This window comes from Nycticebus coucang, chromosome 9 (assembly GCF_027406575.1).
Source record: "Nycticebus coucang isolate mNycCou1 chromosome 9, mNycCou1.pri, whole genome shotgun sequence".
In the NCBI taxonomy this organism is placed as follows: Eukaryota; Metazoa; Chordata; class Mammalia; order Primates; family Lorisidae; genus Nycticebus; species Nycticebus coucang.
In genome coordinates, this window is record NC_069788.1 from 112,845,209 (window position 1) to 112,864,601 (window position 19,393).

The window sequence follows — 19,393 nt, forward strand, 5'->3', positions numbered from 1 at the left end:
AATAAACATTCTGGTACAAATATCTTTGTTATGATGTGCTTTTTGGTCTTCTGGGTATATGCCCAGTAGAGGGATTACAGGATTGAATGGCAGATCTATTTTTAGATCTCTAAGTGTTCTCCATAAAAAGGGAACACTTTTGCACTGCTGGTGGGAATGCAAATTAATACATTCCTTTTGGAAAGAGATATGGAGAACATTCTTTTTCTTTTTGTTACCATTATTTTATTTTTGCTCTTTCTCTAAGTATCTTTTATTTTAGTTTTTGATTTATTGTTCCATTAAAAAAACCTATGAAAACATACAAAACATATATTTATGTATGAATGTGTGTTTATCCCTATTTTTTTTTGAGGCAGAGTCTTACTATTTAACCTTTGGTAGAATGTTGTGATGTCACAGCTCACAGAAACCTTAAACGCTTGGGCTTACATGATTCTCTTGCCTCAGCCTCCCAAGTAGCTGGGACTACAGGCACTCGCTACAATGCCAGGCTATTTTGTTGTTGTTGTTGTGGTTGTCATTGTTGTTTAGCTGGCCCGGGCTGGGTTCGAACCCACCAGCCTCGGTGCATGTGCCTGGTGCCCTACCCACTGAGCTACAGGCACCACCTGTTTATTCCTATTTTTAAAATAAATGAAAGTATAGTACACACACTATAGTTGTGCCTTAGTATCCACTAGGGATTGGTTCCAGAACTCCTGCAGGTACCAAGTCCTAGATGTTCTAGTTTTTTTCTCTAGTATAAAAATGCCACTATGAATATATGTGTTTGTATTTTTGCACATGACTCTGGGATATAGATTCCTAGAAGTGGAATTTCTAGGTTAAAGGGCAAATATTTACATAGTTTTGCTAGATATGGCAAATTCTTCTTCATAGGGTTTGTGCCATTTGTGTTCCCACCAGCTGTAGGTGAGAGTGATACTTCTAACAGAAGACTAGTTGTATAGCACAATACACGGCCTCAGGTTAGGATGAGAACTAGAATTACTGAAACAGTGGCCCGGTTGGGAGACACTGTCAGGGATATCACAGAGGTGATTCTTGTATGAGGTAGGAGTTAGACCCAATAAGTTTTAAGCTCCTTCCCCATATTATAATCCAGTTTTTCTTAAAAAAAAAAAAAAAAAATTCTTCTGGTGAATTTAGAAAGTATGTCCTAGTAGTTTTTCTGCTTCTCTATATATTTTATATGCCATATTACAATGCTTTTAATGTTTCCAGGATGCCTTTGTCTCTGAGTATTTATAGTTGGTGATGTGATAGGAAAGGAAAAGTAAATTCTGCAAGGGGTGGGTGGGTGGGGTAAGGACTAGCTTTGGTGTGGAGAGCTGTTTTCTCGTAAGTACAGGACTCTGAGCATCAGTCCTTCTGTGTCTGGCTTGGTGGGGGTTTAGGTAGGATAGTGGATTGATTCTGAGCATGGGTGGTGAACTAGACTCCCCTTAGGAGCTGTGTGACGTTGGACCAGTTACTTTGTCACTGTTTGCCTTGCAGTCCTTAGTCTTTAAATGTCTCATAAGGTTGTTGCCAAGACAAGATAGTATAAGGTGCTGGCATCATACAGAGTAAGAGTAAATGGTCATTTGTTGTTCCTGGGTCAGAGTTGAGTGTGATGAGGCCAATGAAAAGAACCCCTGGGCCAGAAGAGGTGGATGGAACTCTTGAGTTGAGGCCTACCTTGCCTGGGTAGTCTTGGCACTAGGAATATTGGAATTAAATCTTAGAGAGAAGATGACTCCAGGAGAGCAACAGGAAAGCAGGCAGGAAGAGGATGGTTGGTGAGCAGATAGAGAGTCAGGCTGAGCCCTAGAGTGTAGTGCCAAGTGCCCAGGACTCCAGATTTTCAGGGAAAGGAAAAGACACCAGAGCCTAGGATGGCTCAAGAAGGTTTCACTGAAAAGGTGGTCCTTGAAGTCAGGACAACTTTTAAAGCCAATAAGAGAGGGGAACTGAGGGGAGGGGAGGGCACCAGGGAAACACTGCTGGTGTAAGTACTTGTGAAATAATCTTGCCTACTCCTTAAGCTCCTGCTTGGGGACTTGTTACAGACACTAACAGGATACCTCTTAATGTGCTGGGTAAGCCCTGGGGATATAAATATGAGTAAGATTTGTTCTAGTGCAGTGTTCCTTATGTGGGCATTTCTCCAACTGCCTTGGTTTGTCTGGTTCGGAAGGATTGGGCTGGGGCCCACTCAAATGCCCTTTTCGGTAACTACTTAATGCAGTTCTAATGCCCAGTCTTGGTAAAGAATCCCTGACTCATGTCATTATCTGTTTATAAACATGGAGGCTGTAAAACAACTCATTGTGGTGACAGGTGGTAGAAGCAGGATGTGGAGGATCCTGCAAGTGTTCTGGAGAGGAGCCTCTTGCTCCATCCCTCTCCTGTTTAGGACTGGGTAGATGACAAAAGGGCAGCAGAGTTTGGATTTTTGATTTCAGTTACCTGTCTGAGCAGATGAAATCACCATCTCTTTCATCCAACCCCTGTTTCTCTCTAGTTCTTCAGGTTCTTGGTAATTCCCCAGGAGGGTATTTCACATAGAGAGTTGGGATGTAGTTGATTCTTATTTGTTCTTGGGACACAGAGTAGACAAATTGACATGTTATAGGAAGGTAGATTTTGATTCAGAATCTGGGTGTGGTGAATCTGTTTATCACCGTAAGAGTTGGCCAACAATGGGACAGTCTGTCCTGTGACGAAATGAGTTTTCCACTACTGGGAAGGCTCAAGGGCGACTGCAGGTCCACTTTTGTGAGATGCTGCAGGGAAAGCCCTTCCCTGGGCAGGCTTGAATGGCCATAGTTCAACTCTGGGTTGGAGAAGAGGAAGCCTCTCCCATTCTTTTCTTCCATTTCAGTTACTGTTCCTATCCCATGTCATCCTTCCCTCTCTTTTCTTTCTCATCTTATCTTCTGAATTCTTCATAGCTCTTGCTTTGTCTGTCAGAGATGTTCAGAACACTCTGTCTACCTGCTGAACTTGAGCAACGTGTTTAACAAGCTGTTTGTCTGGTGTCTGCCGACCATGTAGGCATTGAGCCTGTCAAGCCAGATTTTTCCATGGAGCCAGTTCTCACAGCAAGTGTGTGAGTTTCTATGTGTGTGTGTTTGTCCAGGAGGTGGGAGTGGGGAGGGTGAGGGTCATCAGGCTGTGTAGGCACACGGGCATGAGTGTTATAACTGGAGTTGCAGCTCAAAGTAATAGAAAGGCAGTTTGCTCAGTAGGATGTGTCAGTGGAGGGGTGGCAGTGGCCTTGGTTACCAGGGAGGCCTGGCTTCCCCTCTCCAGCTTCCTGCTTCCTTCCTTCATCCCCACCCCTAACCCCCGATGTGCTCCTTAAGGTTAATTTTCCTAACAGCAGCTGCGACTCCATCCTCCTCTCCCCCTTCCACCATATACCACACATGCAGGCTTTGAGTTATGTGCCTCCTGTTCTAATGAGATAAACAACACAAGTCTCACGAGGTCCTGCTCTTCCCTCTGTAAGTGCAGCTCAGGGCTGAATGTGTTGTTCCTGTGAAGGAACCCTGGTGCCTCTCAGCCTAGCAAGGAGGGTGAGGAAGGGGGCAAGGAGTCTCTAGGCTCTTTGCTTGTTGAATCCAAAGGTGGATTCAAAGCAGACATCAACAAGAAGTCTTTCTTTTCTCCTTGTGACTAAAGGACCAAGCAGCAGCCGGGTGGGCAGGGTGGGGGGGTGAGGCCTCATTACAGTATGTACCACATGGGCATTAAGTCCAAGATTCTTCTAGGTCAGCTAACTCATGATCATTAACAACAGACATTTGTCATCTTCATGGTTACAGAGAACTTCCTCTTTAATATAAGCTAATCTCTATGTCAATCCCTATAAGGTGGGTATTATTAATGTCTATCTTACAGGTAAGAGCACAGGCTCAGGAAGGTGTTAGGACATTTCCCAGGACTCATGCTCTTCTTCCTCTGGACTGTAGAGCTTCTCCAATCAACCGGAGAAAGAATGAAAAAGTCCACTCTTCTGGTTACTCAAACTGCTTACTAAAACTGAGTGTTCCAGAAAAGAGGGCCTCCAGCTACAATAAGAGTGGCCTGAGGCTGCCTCAGGGCCACTGACCAATAAGCACAGGGACTGCTATTTCAGGGAGGGTGCAGGACCTGTACAAGTGTTGACAGTTTCCAACTCCTGCCAGTTGGGCCTTTTGAGACTGCTTGTCTGGACCAACTCCTTTTTACTCACCTGCTTTTTGATCAGGTTAGGAATACCATGGAGCAACCTAGGGGGCAAAAGGGCAAGCTGAGGCCTGAGACTGCCATGCTGGGGTGGGGGAGGGGGCTCAGTTCGGAGTCCCCCTTCCTGAGTGTCTGTTGAATGGATGAATCTGGACCCAGGGACAGCAGGGCCAGTGGTTATTCAGTTCTTGAATTTCTGAGTCTGGTTCTGCTCTGGTTTCTAAGAATCAAAAAGCGAGGGGTCAGAACCTCCGCCTTGCTCACAGTCTGTCTCCTGTGGGAACAGTGGCATGGTTACAGTCATACTTAGCACTTAAAGAGACCTAAACATTTGGTTCTTTTAATGCTGGGATAGTTGACTCTGCTTTGGACCCAACCTAATACCTGGGTAGAATGACTGTTGAAAAGGAGTGAATGTGGCAATGTGTATATGGCAATGAAACTTTTGTAGATTTTCTCTACAAAGGCAAAAAAAAAAAAAAAAAACCAAAACAAACCAATTTCCTCTCTTAACTTTTAAGGTCCCTAAAATAGAAGACAGCAGATGGGAATTGAGTCCTGATGTCTTCTGAATTCCCTGGTCCTGGATGTATGCAGTGACACTCTTGTGTGAGGCTGCCTGCATCTAACAGCTGTTTTGTGCCTCATGTACCGACAGAAGACAGAGTTGTGACTTACTCATTCAGCAAATATTTAGTTTGGTTCTTCTTTGTGTCAGGTGTAGTTGTGGTTCTAAGGATTCGGATTAGAACAAGACAGAAAAGTCCCCGTCCTCACTGGGCTTTTCACTCTCGCCGGCGTTGCCTGGTTTATTGTGGGGGGTGTCAGATCTTTGTAGACTGCAAATCCTTGAGTCAGTATTAAGCTCCTTCCTCTTCTCCCCTCAGCCTCCACTCTTGCCCTTTTCTCTGGCAATAGACTGAGGTCTTGTGTGGAGGGTACATGATCCTCCAAAGCCCCAGATTGTCACATTATGTGCCACAGGGGCCACAAAATTGTGGTCTGATTAGGAAGACACCTCCCCATCGGGGCTTCTGGCATGAGAATGATGCTGGTGGTGTCAAGGCCAGATACAGGTGGAGACCCTTATAGGGAGACAGTGTGGTAGATAAGCCCAGTCACTGGCCTTCTGCCCATTTCATTTTGTAGGGCCGTGGCATGTAGGCAGGGATCTGTAGTGCAGTGGCTCTGGAGACCAGGGAGCCTAGCCTTCTGTGTAACCTCTCATGATTGGGAGGCTTCCTTGGGCTACAGTGAGCTGCAGCTAACAGTGGGTAGCAGAAGCCAGTAAGTAGATCTGGCTTTTTTGATTCTGTTTCCTTGAAATGCTTCTTACTCCAGGCCATCCACAGGATAGGCCAGCTGACTTGCGGTGCTCTTACTTGAAGGGAACCGCTTAGCCTGGGTCTGGACAGAAGGGCAGTAGATGGACACCCACTGCCTTGGGAACACTTGGGTAAGGATGACTGTGGAAAGGCTTCTTTTTTATTTTTTGTAGAGACAGAGTCTTTCTCTATTGCCCTCAGTAGAGTGCTGTGGTGTCACACAGCTCACAGCAACCTCCAGCTCCTGGGCTTAGGCGAGTCCCTTGCCTCAGCCTCCCGAGTAGCTGGGACCACAGGCTCCCGCCACCATGCCCAGCTATTTTTTTGTTGCAGTTTGGCCGGGGCCAGGTTTGAACCCACCACCCTTGGTATATGGGGCTGGCGCCCTACCTATTGAGCCTCAGGCACGGCCCAGAAAGGCTTCTTTTGTAGTCTAAAGGTTCAGCTGATGTTCTCACCAGGCCAAGAGAGCAGAACTGATTTTAGTAAAGGTGGTGGCTCCTGTTGGCATGGGCTTGCTAAACAGCATGGTGGCACAGAGAGAGCAAGAGTCCTGGGGTTGGATGACTTAAATTTAGCCTTGGTTGTACCATCACACAGCTGTGTGACCTCAACAAGTTGCTTCACCTCTCTGGGCTTCAGCTTCCTCTCATTGTGAATAATAGAGTTAGGGTAGTTTCCAAGGCCCCTTACGGCCTCACACCTTTAATCTTTATTTACATTGTCTTTGTCCACAGGCCTTGCCCCAGGCCAGCTGTATACATATCCTGCCCGCTGCTGGCGCAAGAAGAGACGATTACACCCACCTGAGGATCCAAAGCTGCGGCTACTGGAAATAAAACCTGGTCAGTGCCCTCTGGAGCTTGAATGAGCCCATGATGGGGATGTGGGGAGGGCTAGGCTGGGCCCAGGACAAAATTGAGTTGCTCTTTATCTATAGAGCTAAGTATTTGGGAAGAGGAAACGTGCCCCATGGAAAGGTTTGCCTCTGTGCCTGCTTTTGTGTATAAACATTTCCACCAGAGCATTTTTTCCCTTCTGGGTATCTGGTGCCTTCCCTTTTCTCCTTTCTTTTTATCTTCTCTCTTGCCACCCAGGGGAGTAAAACCAGCAGACACAGGGTGGGATGTTCTAGGATGACTTCCTTTCCCAACAGAATTGAAGGAGGTACCGGTCCTTGTGGCCTCATTAAAAAAACCTTGTCAAAGGTTGTATGTTTCTAAGGAGAAGAGAATATACCATGGACTGTTCCCTCCCTTTTCCTGCATAAATCTCTGGAGCATCTTGCATGAAAAGGGGCCAGTTTACTAGAAATCACACTCACCTTGGATGCAGAAATGAAAGCGTTTGAGTTCAAAATTTGTCTCTGGGGCGGCGCCTGTGGCTCAGTCAGTAGGGTGCCGGCCCCATATACCGAGGGTGGCAGGTTCAAACCCGGCCCCGGCCAAACTGCAACCAAAAAAATAGCCGGGCGTTGTGGTGCACGCCTGTAGTCCCAGCTACTCGGGAGGCTGAGGCAAGAGAATCGCTTAAGCCCAGGAGTTGGAGGTTGCTGTGAGCTGTGTGAGGCCACGGCACTCTACCAAGGGCCATAAAGTGAGACTCTGTCTCTACAAAAAAAAAAACAAAATTTGTCTCTGAGTGATGAAGATTGCCTTGTGGCCCTGCAGAAGGAATTGGTGGGTTTATCTTTACACTGATCTCTTATTACACTTTTGACTACATGGCTGTCTGCAGACCTGCACATGGGGTGCAGCAAGGCTAAGTGATTGCCCTATGTCCTCAGCTTGAAGGACACCTCTGTTTTGCAGGGGTACCAGGGCTGGGATGTAACTCAGTGTGGTGGGAACAGGGTTGTTCAGTGGTGCAAATACAGAGTTGACATGCTCCCTTCCATTGTTACCAAAGTGTTGTAGACCAGCCGAGGCTGGCTGCCTGGCATTGTTACCTCACATCTTCTGTTTGGTGCTGACCCCCTTAAGACTGTTTAAATTGTTTGCTTTAACTCAGATTTCACTTATGTTAGAAGTTTTATTTGTTAGGTGTTAGTGGGGGCTGATTCTTCAATGTGTTCAATGTGTTCCATCCCAGTTCTCCATTGTCCTTATATAATTTACACATCTTGCAAGTGCTCATTGTGATGACTGGGGTGCCAATGCTGCCTTGATGCAAGTTGTAGGAGATCCAAGTCTCCTGGAGCAGCACAATCCAATAGAAATATAATGCAAATTGAAAGTAGCATTTTACATTTTTTTTCTTTTGAGACAGAGTCTCACTTTGTTGCCTTCAGCAGAGTGCAGTGGCGTCACAGATCACAGCAACCTCCAACTCTTGAGTTCAAGCAATTCTCTTGCCTCAGCCTCCCGAGTATCTGGGACTATAGGCACTCGCCACAATGCCTGGCTATTTTTAGAAATGGGGTCTTGCTCTTGCTCGGGCTGCTCTTGAACCTCTGGGCTCAGGCAATCCACCTGCCTCGGCCTTCCAGAGTGTTAGGATTATAGGTGTGAGCCACTGTACCCAGCCTACATTTTCTAGTAGTTACATTTAAAAAAAAGGAAAATGAAACAGGGAAATGAAGTTGTTTTTTTGTTTTTTTTCTTTTTTTTTTTGTAGAGACAGAGTCTCACTTTATGGCCCTTGGTAGAGTGCTGTGGCATCACACAGCTCACAGCAACCTCCAGCTCCTGGGCTTAAGCAATTCTCTTGCCTCAGCCTTCCGAGTAGCTGGGACTACAGGCGCCCGCCACAACGCCCGGCTATTTTTTTGTTGCAGTTCGGCCAGGGCTGGGTTTGAACTTGCCACCCTTGGTATATGGGGCCGGCACCTTACTGACTGAGCCACAGGCACTGCCTGAAGTTGTTTTTTTTGAGACAGAGTCTCACTCTGTTGCCCAAACTAGAGTATGTTGGCATCAGCCTAGTTCACAGCAGCCTCAAACTCCTGTCTTCAAGTGATCCTTCTGCCTCAGCCTCCTAAGTAGCTGGGTCTACATATGCCCACCACAATGCTTGGCTTATTTTTCTATTTTTAGTAGAGATGGGGTCTCACTCTTGCTCAGGCTGGTCTTGAACTCCTGAGCTCAAGCGATCCTTCCACCTTGGTTTTGCAGAGTGCTAGGATTACAGGCATGAGCCACATGACCAGCCAGGAAAAATGAATTTCAATAGCATATTCTATTTAACCCAATATTTCTTTTTTTTTTGTTGTTGTAGAGACAGAGTCTCACTGTACCACCCTTGGGTAGAGTGCCGTGGCGTCACACGGCTCACAGCAACCTCTAACTCTTGGGCTTACGCGATTCTCTTGCCTCAGCCTCCCAAGCAGCTGGGACTACAGGTGCCCGCCACAACGCCCGGCTATTTTTTGGTTGCAGTTTGGCCGGGGCTGGGTTTGAACCCGCCACCCTCAGCATATGGGGCCAGCGCCCTACTCACTGAGCCACAGGCGCCACCTAACCCAATATTTCAAGAAAGTATTACCTGCTGGGCGCAGTGGCTCATGCCTGTAATCCTAGTACTTTGGGAGACCGGGCAGGTGGATTTCCCTGAGCTCACAGGTTTGAGAGCAGCCTGAGCAAGAGTGAGACCCTGTATCTATAAAAAATAGTGGTGTTCTGGCAGGCACCTATACTCCTAGCTACTTGCGGGGCTGAGGCAAGAGAATAGCTTGAATGCAAGAGTTGGACGTTGCTGTGAGCTATAACGCCATGGCACTCTACCAAGGGTGACAAAGTAAGACTGTCTCAGAAAAAAAAAAAAATTATCATTTTGGCTTGGCCCCTGTAGCTCAGTGGTTTAGGGTGCTGGCCACATGCACCTGGGCTGGTGGGTTGGAACCTGGCCAAGGTCAGCTAAACAACAATGACAACTGCAACAAAAAAATAGCCGGGCATTGTGGCGGGCACCTGGAGTCCCAGCTCCTTGGGAGGCTGAGGCAAGAGAATCGTTTAAGTTCAAAAGTTGGAGGTTGCTGTGAGCTGTGATACCACAGCACTCTACTGAGGGCTACATAGTGAGACTCTGTCTCAAAAAAAAAAATCATTTCAGCACGTCATAATATACAAATTATGAGTAAGTTTTTAATGTTCTTTTTGGTACTGTTTTTCAATTCTAGTGTGTATTTTATGCTTCCCACATCTCATTCTGGACTAGCTTCAAGAACTCTATAGCCATGTGCAGCTGGTGGTGCTCATGTCGATCAGTGTGATTCTAGAACTGCACTCAAGAGTGGTCCTTACAGCAGCAGCATCACTCAGGGCCTGTTAGTGATGCAGGATCTTGGGCCTTGGTCCAGACCTGGCAATCTGGAATCTGCATTTTATCACGCTCTCCTGGAGTACGACCCCAGAACACATACTGAGGTGTGAGTGACATTAGCTGACAGTGGCTGGATTCCAAGACCCCGTGTCTTGATTGTGAAGATCTAACAAGCCACATGTAATTTTTTTTTTTTTTTCTGAGACAGAGTCTCACTATGTCACCTTTGGTAGAGTGCTGTGGCGCCACAGCTCACAGCAACCTCAAACTCTTGGGCTTAAGGGATTCTCTTGCCTCAGCTTCCCAAGTATCTGGCAAGGTTCTTGCTACAACGCCCAGCTATTTTTTTTTGTTGTTGCAGTTGTCGTTGTTTAGGGCTGGGTTCGAATCCACCACCCCCCGTGCATGTGGCTGGCACCCTAACCAGGGAGCTATGGGTGCTGAGCCTAGTATTTTGCTTTTATATGAGGATGTCTCATATGTAATTTGTTAATTAATTTTTTATTAATCCTGGACTAATTTTAAATTATTAGTCTTAACTTCAACATAAAAAGTCTTAATTAAGGACATTTTCTATCAGACTAATTGGGTCTTCTTTCATAGAATTAAAGATGTTTAGCACTGTAAAATGCTTTAGATATCATTAGCTTTAATTGTTTATTTTATTGAGGTCCAGACAGGTTAAGAAATTTGCTCAAAGTTACACAGCAGAGACTTCAGGTTGCTGGATTTCACTGTTAATGCTTTTTCTGCTTCCTCATGCTACTGATAGGCATACTAACTTAAAGAAACTAGAAACTTTAACAAGGCCTTTCTCTTAAAAATTTTATATTTCTGGTGGTGTTGGGGAAAGGGGAGAGCAGAGAGAGAAAGAAGGAGGGAGGGGTGGGGAAAGGAAGAGCAGAGAGAGGGAAGGAGGGAGGGGGGTGGGGTCTTGGTGTGTGCCACACCTTTTGGGGGCTAGACAGGATTGTAAGAGGGACTTTACCTAACAAATGCAATCAGTATAACTTGGTTTCTTGTACCCTCAATGAATCCCCAACAAAAAGAAAAAAAATTTTAAATTTCATGATTATAAAACTAATATATGAATGTTAATTATTAAAATACCTAAAGAGATAGTTGGAATTTATTCAGGTTATATATGTTATTTGTTTTTGTTTTTTTTTGAGACAAAGTCTCACTCAGTTAATCTGAGGTTAAGTACCATGGCATCATGGCTCACAGAAACCTCAAACTCTAGGGCTTTAGTCAGTTATAAATGTTAGAAGCTCAAATCAAACAAGCCTAAGTAGAAAAAAGGGAAACTGATGTAACAGTAAATTCCAGGATTCCTCTGGCTTCAGGTATAGCTGTATCCAACTGCTCAAACATTGTAGCCATGGCTATGTGTCTGTCTCTACCACCAACACTAGTACTTTCTTCCCTTCATGGGGAGGCAAGGTGGCCCTCAGCAGTTCCAGACTTAGCACATAGGACACCCAATAGAAAGATAGTCCCCTTCGACAGCTGCGGTAGAGAAGTCCTATGAAGGACTAATTATCTGGCTTGGTTTATATTTTTCCCACTCGTAAGTGTCACTTAGGGGATGGGACACTCTGAATAACAGTCATTATCAGAATCAGTGTCTGAGTGGTACCTTTACAAAGCACTTTTTTCCACATCATTAACTCAGTCCCTACCATAGCCTGGGGAGGCAGATGAGGCTGTGGGCAGAGCCAAGAAATCTGCTGTGCTGCTCAGGTATTAAAGAACCAGCTGTCTGTCCACTGTTGGTGAGACTGAGGCAAAAACTATTTTGTGAGTGTTTGATCCTCTGTCTATATATAGACATTTCCTTTGTGCACACTGGCCTCTCTGTGTTTACATGTTGTCTATGGCTGAACGTGTAGCAGCTGCATTCATTCGTAGCTGACACTGGACCTGCTCCATCCTTGGGCTTGCCATGACCAGTGAGGGCAGGGAGAAGGAACCCTAGGGCTGGGGGTTTGCTGTAGCATCTGTATCTGATCATTTGAAAGGTTGCCTCAGCCTCTGAGCCAAGCATGAGGCAGAGTGTCTATACCAGGTTCCAGCTAAAGACCCAGCCCCAGCCCCAGAGATGGTCAGGGTCCCAGCAAGGACCCTCTCTGGAGAGGCAAGATCCAGCCATTGTGAGGATGGGCCCTGCAAGGTGTAGCCACATCCCAAGATGGGAGAAACTGGGCTCACTCAAGGCAGGTTCATTCCTCCATGCCCACATGCAGGTGTTGAGACATAATAAACAGCCAGGGTTGGAATAAACAGCCTTTCCCATGACCGAGCTCCTTCTCAGATGCATTTGTTCCTCTCTTTAGTTAAGCAGACCTGCTGCTAAGCCTACTAAAAGCACAAACAAAATAAAACCCCAAAAGCCTTTGGCCAAATGTTTGTCATTTCCTGATCCTGTTCTGAGTCTGTACCACGGGGACCAGGCCCAACTCTCAGAATGTACCATCACGCCAGCCTGCAGCTGCAGGTGGTGAGTGAAGATGTCCTGGGAGTGCCCGGGAGTCAGTGATAACGAGCTTCAGCTTGGTGCCTCGGAGCAGCCAGGGCCCATCTAGAGAATGCAAAACAGCACAGCTAAAGAAACCATTCTCTTCCTAGTGGCAAGACAAGTTTGCATTTGAATTTTTGTAAAAGCCAAAATTTCAGAAAAGCACCTTCCTCCAGGCTTCACTTAACCCATGTGGGCACATTTGCGAAAAGTAGAAGGTGGCAGCACCTCTTCTGGGGGAACATGTACGAAATGACGCCATTTCTGAGGGTCTGAGGGGTTATTAAAGCACCTGCTGGATCCTAGCCCCCCCTTTTTTTTGAGACAGAGTCTCAAGCTGTTGCCCTGGATAGAATGCTGTGGCATCATAGCTCACAGCAACTCGGCTCAAATGATCCTCTTGCCTAAGTTTTTCTATTTGTAGTAGAGATGTGGTCTCCCTTTTGCTCAGGCTGGTCTTGAACTTGTGAGCTCAAGCAATCCACCCGCCTTGGCCTCCTAGAGTGCTAGGATTACAGGCCTGAACTACCATGCCCGGCCGATCTTGTACCTCCTTCTGTGGCCTTGGCAGGTGTCCCTGTGTACGCACAACCTGCTCTCCTTCCAGTGGCTCTGCTCTCATCATTCATAAAATGCAAAAGGGGGTTTTGTTTTGAGGGGTAATATTCTCCTAAGGACAGGGTCAACTTATTTTTATATGATTATCTTTTATTTTTATTCCATTTGATTGGCGTTCAGGGAGCTCAGATTGGAGCTCAGTTTTTTGATACTATGAGTGTGACTCAGAGTAGAGTTACTGGCCAGAGTCCCTGAAGAACTGGCTGCAAATTCCTAGTAGGTGGGGGCAGGCAGCTGGGTAGACTGAGGCAGACCTACCCAGTGATGGAAGAGTAGGAAGGAATCAGAGATGGAAGGAGAGGCTAGGGACATGGTCTCTTTTATACTTTGCAAGGAAAGTGTAAAGACAAAGAAAACACCTTTGAGTATTTAAAACGCTCATGCTCTTTGACCCAGAAATTCTGCTAGGAACTTATCTTATAAATATAAATATTTATGTGTGTGTATGTGTGTGATGTGTGTATATTCACTAGCAGAAGGTCCAGTGACAGGGGACTAGTTAAAATACATAGTACATTAATAGAGTGGAATACTGTTTTGTCTTTTAAAAGTGTAAATAGAGAAAAATGGAAACATGTCTAAGATATATTGGTAAGTGGGAAAAAAAGCAGATCATATAACCTTATATATAATTCTTTTTGGGCAAAACTTGTTGAAAATCAATAATCTGTCCATCCTAGGCCGAATCTCTTTAAATTTATGGAAACTGCAAGACAAGAGTTTATGATGAAATAAAATCAACCCACTTACCTACCTTTGGCACCATCCACTACCCAGCTGTTGAGGGGACCCCTCTTTTCCTCTCTCTGCCTCCTGACCTCCTGGTGTGGGCTCCGTTGAGCCCCCTTGGGCATTCTCCAGTAATATAGTTATGTCTAGGACTCCTAAAGTTCCCCAGGTGGCAACATCAGCACACCCTGAATATCCTCCTCTCCTTGTGAGGGGAGAAGAGCCTGCCTGGTCCATGAGAGACAGAGACCACTGACCAAGGCATGAGCCTCCTTCCACATCACACTCTCCCATGGACAGCGAGGAAGTGCCACAAGCAATTTATTATGCTGACACTCAGTTTGTCCTCCTGTTTTCCTTTGTGTCCCTGCCTGAGTCCAGCAGTGACAGGCAGCTTTTAGCAACAAAGGCTAGAGTGTCACGAGGGTTAGCGTTGTCCCTGGCCCTGGGTCTACACAGCTGTGTTAGGAAACCAGGTCAGAGCAGCGTAAGGGAGTGCAGGCTCCGGCATCTTGAGAGGGCCTTTGGAGGGGGTCTGAGGACAGGGCCACAGACTACACACTTCTAGTTTAGTATCTTCAAGCACCAGCTTAATCTGGGAAGAGGAGACTTTCTGGGGTTGGAAGCAGGGAGGTGGATCTTGGCTGCCACTGAGTCATTTGTTTCTGCGTAAAATTACTCCTGATGGAATGATGCCCTAGGCCTGCTGTCCTTATCTCGTCTCCTGCACTGTAAATGTACTATTCCTCCTGTGTTTCTTTACTACTTGCTGAAAATAAAAATCTGTCTGTGTGGGGGTGGGAAGGGACTAAGAACGAAGAAGAGCTCTTTGGAATTGGAAAGCTTTCTCTGTTCCTGGACCTGTGTGTTTCTCACGCCAAACATCACTCCTTCAATCAGTCTTGAATAAACATCTTGCAGCCTTCTACTTGCCTGGGCATCTGAAGGACAACACATACAACATTATTTCTCCCCACTGACTGACAATTGAGTTCAGTGTTCTCTGCAGCTTGCACTTGGCCACAGAAGCAAACGCAAGGTGTTTCACGATGTAGACATCACAATTCCTATAATATGAAGGTTCAGACAAGGGCTTGAGGCTAGTGAGGGGCCTTCCCTGGACCATTTCCCCAAGAATAGAGCTCTGTCCTAGTGAGCCAAGCCAGCAGGAGAGAAAGGTAGATAGTAAATACCCACCACAAGGCCCTAAAGCAGGGAAGATGCTAGGCAAAAGCCAGTTGATTAAAACGAGGCCTATAACTTCACTTCTTTTTTGTTTATTTATTTTTTAATAGGAAAAAAAGACAAAGGCTAGAGGCGAATTTTTCTTTGTGTCCCTCTGGATTAAATGCTCAGATGGTCTACTTAGATCAATTTAGCATCTTTCAGCTTTACATCTTTGGTCCCCTTGGTCTAGGACAGACATTATCTTCCTTTTAGAGTTAGGAAACTATGGCACAGAATTAGGAAGCTAATTTCCCGGGGAGAGCATGGTGAAGTCAAGGAAGGAGCCCCAGGGGAGGCTGTTGGAGCTGGCGCCATGTTGCTTCCCAGCCCATTTGCTTCCATCCTGGCATAGTCAGGGCCGTTAGGGCAGGCAGTCTTCTGGTGCCCCAGCATACTTGAGGCCCATTTGATCCCTTCTGCTCTGGTGCACTAGGGGAGCAGGATGGCTCTTTGCCACTTTTGCCAAACTGCAAGGGTGATAGGAGGGAAGGCAGCCAGGAATAGGGTTCTGGTCCTTTCTCTTGGTTTCTTCCTGTTGTTGGCAGCCCTTCAATGACAGGGGATGAATGACCAGGATGATCATCCCTCATCACATGCTGTTGGGGGAAATTCAAACAGGAGGGCAGGAGCCCTGAAGGAAGGTGGCCACTTAGAGTGTCTCAAAGCAGGGGGGCGATAAGCCAGCCAGCAAGCAAGGCATGGGGACTTGGGGGGTTTGTCCAGCCACAGGGGCCAGTCCAGCCAGAGGCGCCTGAGTGCTGCCTGCTTGGCCGCCTAGGGTGCTATTCCTGCCGCTAAACTGCCAGAACTCTACAGATGGGAGCAGGCTGTGGCCAACTTCCCCAGCTTTTGAAAATCCTGCATCTTAATTAGTTCCCTACTGTGTTTGTACATGGCCCACATTTTAATAGTCTCCAGGCTTCTTCCACCATTTGCTCTCTGATGTTTGGTGTGATTTCTCTTCTCCTCGAGACAGTGCCCCTGGCTCCTCTGACACCCTCCCAGTCCGGGAACAACTTAGGGAACGCTGATGTGCCAAGCATGTAGCCTGAGATTGATGAGCCTGTCAGCTGGCTCCCTCTGCCCCCAGCCTCCCCCTCTGCTGAGTGGAACTCACATGCATGAGCTGGGAGGGCTGGGCAGGATAGCGGGGAGCTGAGGGAAGGGACCTTGGAGCCTCAAGCCAGGTGTGAGCCAACAGGCAACGTGACCTTCTCCCGGCCTGCAGAGGAGTCTGGCTGTCCTTCCAAGGGGGAAGGACGCCCTGGCTCCCACCCCCATCCGTCAGTGCTTATCTGTCTGTGCGGGGGTGAGGGAATGGGGGGGGGGTTGCCTGAGCTTGGTACGGCTGGGAGAATGGATGCCTTCAAGTGCATCCGGGGGAAATGACCAGTCATTTATCTCTTTCCTGCAGTGTCAGAGCCTGCAGCCATCCATATGGAGGCCTGAAATGGCAGCTTCTTCAGCTCTTGTTGGCCTTGTGAGTAGAAGAGCTGGAGCAAGGTGGGCAGGCCATTCCACCCCCCACTCACACTATGACTGCCTGTGTGCTGGACGTGACCTGTGCCTCTGCCTTCCTGGCAGTCTCAGGAATGGAAGCGGGCTGGAGAAATGAATCTGGGTGTCCTTGGCACTGTGTGTGTTCTGCAGGGCTCTGGCAGCTTGGGCTGGCAGGACAGGCCAGTGCATGGCTGCTGTGAAGTGTCCATGGCTGTGCTCTGCAGTGGGACCTGGCAGAGCCACACATAGGGTTTGGGTTGGAAGTCTGGGGGATCACCCCATTACACCATTGGCTGTGCACCTTTTTCTTTCCCCACTGGAAGGTAAGCTCTTTGGGGGCGAGAGCTTCTTCATCTGTATCCTTCGCATCCTCTGTGATGCTTGACTCCTAGTAGAACATTGACAGTAAAGGTTTATTAAAGGGACAACAGAGATGTGGCTGGTGTTTGAGCTCAAGCTTGGAGAAAGTGTCTTAGTTCTTGTCATCTCTGTTTCACAGATGAGGGAGGCTGAGCTGGAAAGCAGAGGCCTTGGGTAGCTGAGCTGGGCTTGCCATCTGGTTCCCAGCCTGGTCTGTGGGTCCTGGGCAAGTTTTACCATTATGCCAAAAAGCTGTGCTCTGCACTGAAAGGGATCACAAGGCCAAGGTTCAAGTCCAGATCCCTCTACCAATTGGCTTTGTGATTTAGGGAAGTTACCTAACTACTCTTGCCTTAGCTCTCTATCTGCAAAATGCAGATCATGGTAGTTTCATGGGGTTATTCTGAGAGTGGTGTGGGTGAGTGGGAGGCACCGTGATGCCACCTCCACACTGCCCTGCTGGTGGGTCACTGCAATGCTCTTCCTGTCCCCTGCACTAATGATGAGCTTACTGCAGATAGCTCGCTGCCCAGCTGGAAGAGTGTGTGCCATCTGGCCCAAGATGGGAACTCATTCTGTCTCAGAGACTTCTGAAAGTCCCCCATCTAGTTTCTTATGCACTGAGGAGTGGAGACAAGTGCCTGGTTGTGGGACTCACCTGGGAGTCCAGAACCAGTGATTGTGCTACTCACCTCCATGTCCCAGAACTCAGCCCTCTGGTACCTGTCTCTGGGGTAGAGAGAGGAACTTGGAAGGCTTCCTCTCTGCTTTTACTACCTGTTATCTGTTAGCCCCTGGAATTCGAGACCAGGCCCATCTGGCTAGGTCTTCTCTCCTGCCCTTGGCCTTGGCTAGTCCACTTTCTTCTTGCAGACCCATTCCTCTGTGGACTCACCCTGGTATGACTTTACACCATTGCCCCTTAGCACTAGACACCCGACCTATCCACCTGGCCTCTCTCCTGGTTCACTGTATGTAGAGCCCCCACACAAGGGCCAGGGGAGGGCTCTCCAATGCATATTGACCCCTGGATGCATCTGACACTGAACGTAAGTGCCATGAGATACAAGCTCTGCCCACATTGTGTACAGTCCCTTCTGAAGCACCAGGCTCATCAGTGGGGCTCCCTACATACATTACAATAATTCCTTATTGATCACTGTGCTTCTGCCCTTACCCCCTTCAGTTATTTTCAGAGTGATTCTATTACTGTATAGGCGTCGTCATGTTATGCTTCGTTCAGAACCTCCGGTGGCACTGGGGTGGAAGCCAACATTCTTGCGGGCACCCAAATAGCCCTTCAAGGCCCTGGAGCTCCTGTTGCTCGTCTCCTACCGTTCCTCCGGCTCACCCTCCTTCAGGCAGATGGCCAGCTTCAGGGCCTTTGCACTGGATGTCAGCCTGCCCGGCTTCCTCCCCTCCTTCATGCTGTGCTTTCCTGGCCATGTTTAAAAGTGTAACTACACTTCTGTCACGTTGTTGCACCAGCATCTCCTCCTCTGCCCTGGTTTTTGCTCCAAAGCACTGATTGCCATCTGTCATACCAAAGGTTTCACTTGTTTACTTCATGTATTGTTTCTCCCCTGCTAGAATATAAATTCTATGAGGGTAGAGGTTTGTCTTTTTTGTTCACAGCTGTGTCCCCAGCACCTGGAACAGAGCCTAGTACATAGTAAGTGCATAGTAAGTGCTCAATAATTACTTGTCAAATGAAAGAATAAAGCAAGACATCTTCTGTGCTGCTGCTGCTATGATTTTCCACCAAAGCTGCAGAAACAGTGCCCACCCTGGACTGGAATTGGGGCAGCTCCTTGGCTCCCTGCTGAGTGTCCTCAGCCTTTTCTGTCCTCTTCACTACCCTTGATTACGTCCCTTTGCTTCCAAGCTGGGGAAAGCTGTGCCTCACTGTGTCTGGTGATCTGAAGCAGTAGAAGGGAAGAAGTTTTTGCTGACAAGCCCAAGGACAGGGGAACCTCAGGAGGTGAAAAGAAGGGTCCACACACACACACACACACACACACACACACACACACAAAGAAGGGTTCCCACATACTGAACATCTGCTCGCGTCAGACACTTTATGTCCATTCTTGTGTGACCCTGTAAGAACAGTGGGAAGTAGGTTTTATTCTTTCAGTTTTACAGGTAAGGAGATCAAGGCCAAGCATGTGGTTTAGGGTAATGGAGTTGAGGTTTCACTCCAGAGCAATGTCTTACACTTTCCAGTTTTTAGTGTTCTTTTGAACTATATATATATATATTTTTTTAAATTTTTATTTATTTATCTTTTTAGACAGAGTCTATGTCGCCTTCAGTAGAGTGCTGTGCCGTCACAGCTCACAGCAACCTCCAACTCTTGGGCTTAAGCAATTCTCTTGCCTCAGCCTTCCAAGTAGCTGGGACTACAGGTGTCCGCCACAATGCCCAGCTATTTTTTGTTGCAGTTGTCATTGTTTAGCTGGCCTGGGCTGGGTTTAAACCCCCCACCCACAGTGCATGTGGCTGGCGCTGTAACTACTGTGCTATGGGCACTGAGCCTGAACTATATATTTTTATTTATGTTTTGTTTTTCTCCACCATCTTTATTAAGTTATAATTGACAAATGGAATTTAGACCAGGAGTGCCAAAAAATGTACA

At 47.2% G+C, this 19,393-nt stretch overlaps 1 protein-coding gene across 7 annotated transcripts in view; it reads left to right on the plus strand.

Moving 5' to 3' along the window:
- The window catches only part of DPF3 (double PHD fingers 3), a 291,411-nt gene that overhangs the window by 147,473 nt on the left and 124,545 nt on the right, over positions 1-19,393 (plus strand). For all 7 annotated transcript variants that reach the window (XR_008382506.1, XR_008382509.1, XR_008382507.1 and 4 more), the window contains exon 3: positions 6,281-6,388. Coding sequence is in view for 3 of the 7 variants with exons in the window: in XM_053602716.1 (XP_053458691.1) it covers positions 6,281-6,388 (108 nt within the window). In the remaining 4 variants the exon portion in view is untranslated. The remainder of the gene's footprint in view (positions 1-6,280; positions 6,389-19,393) is intronic.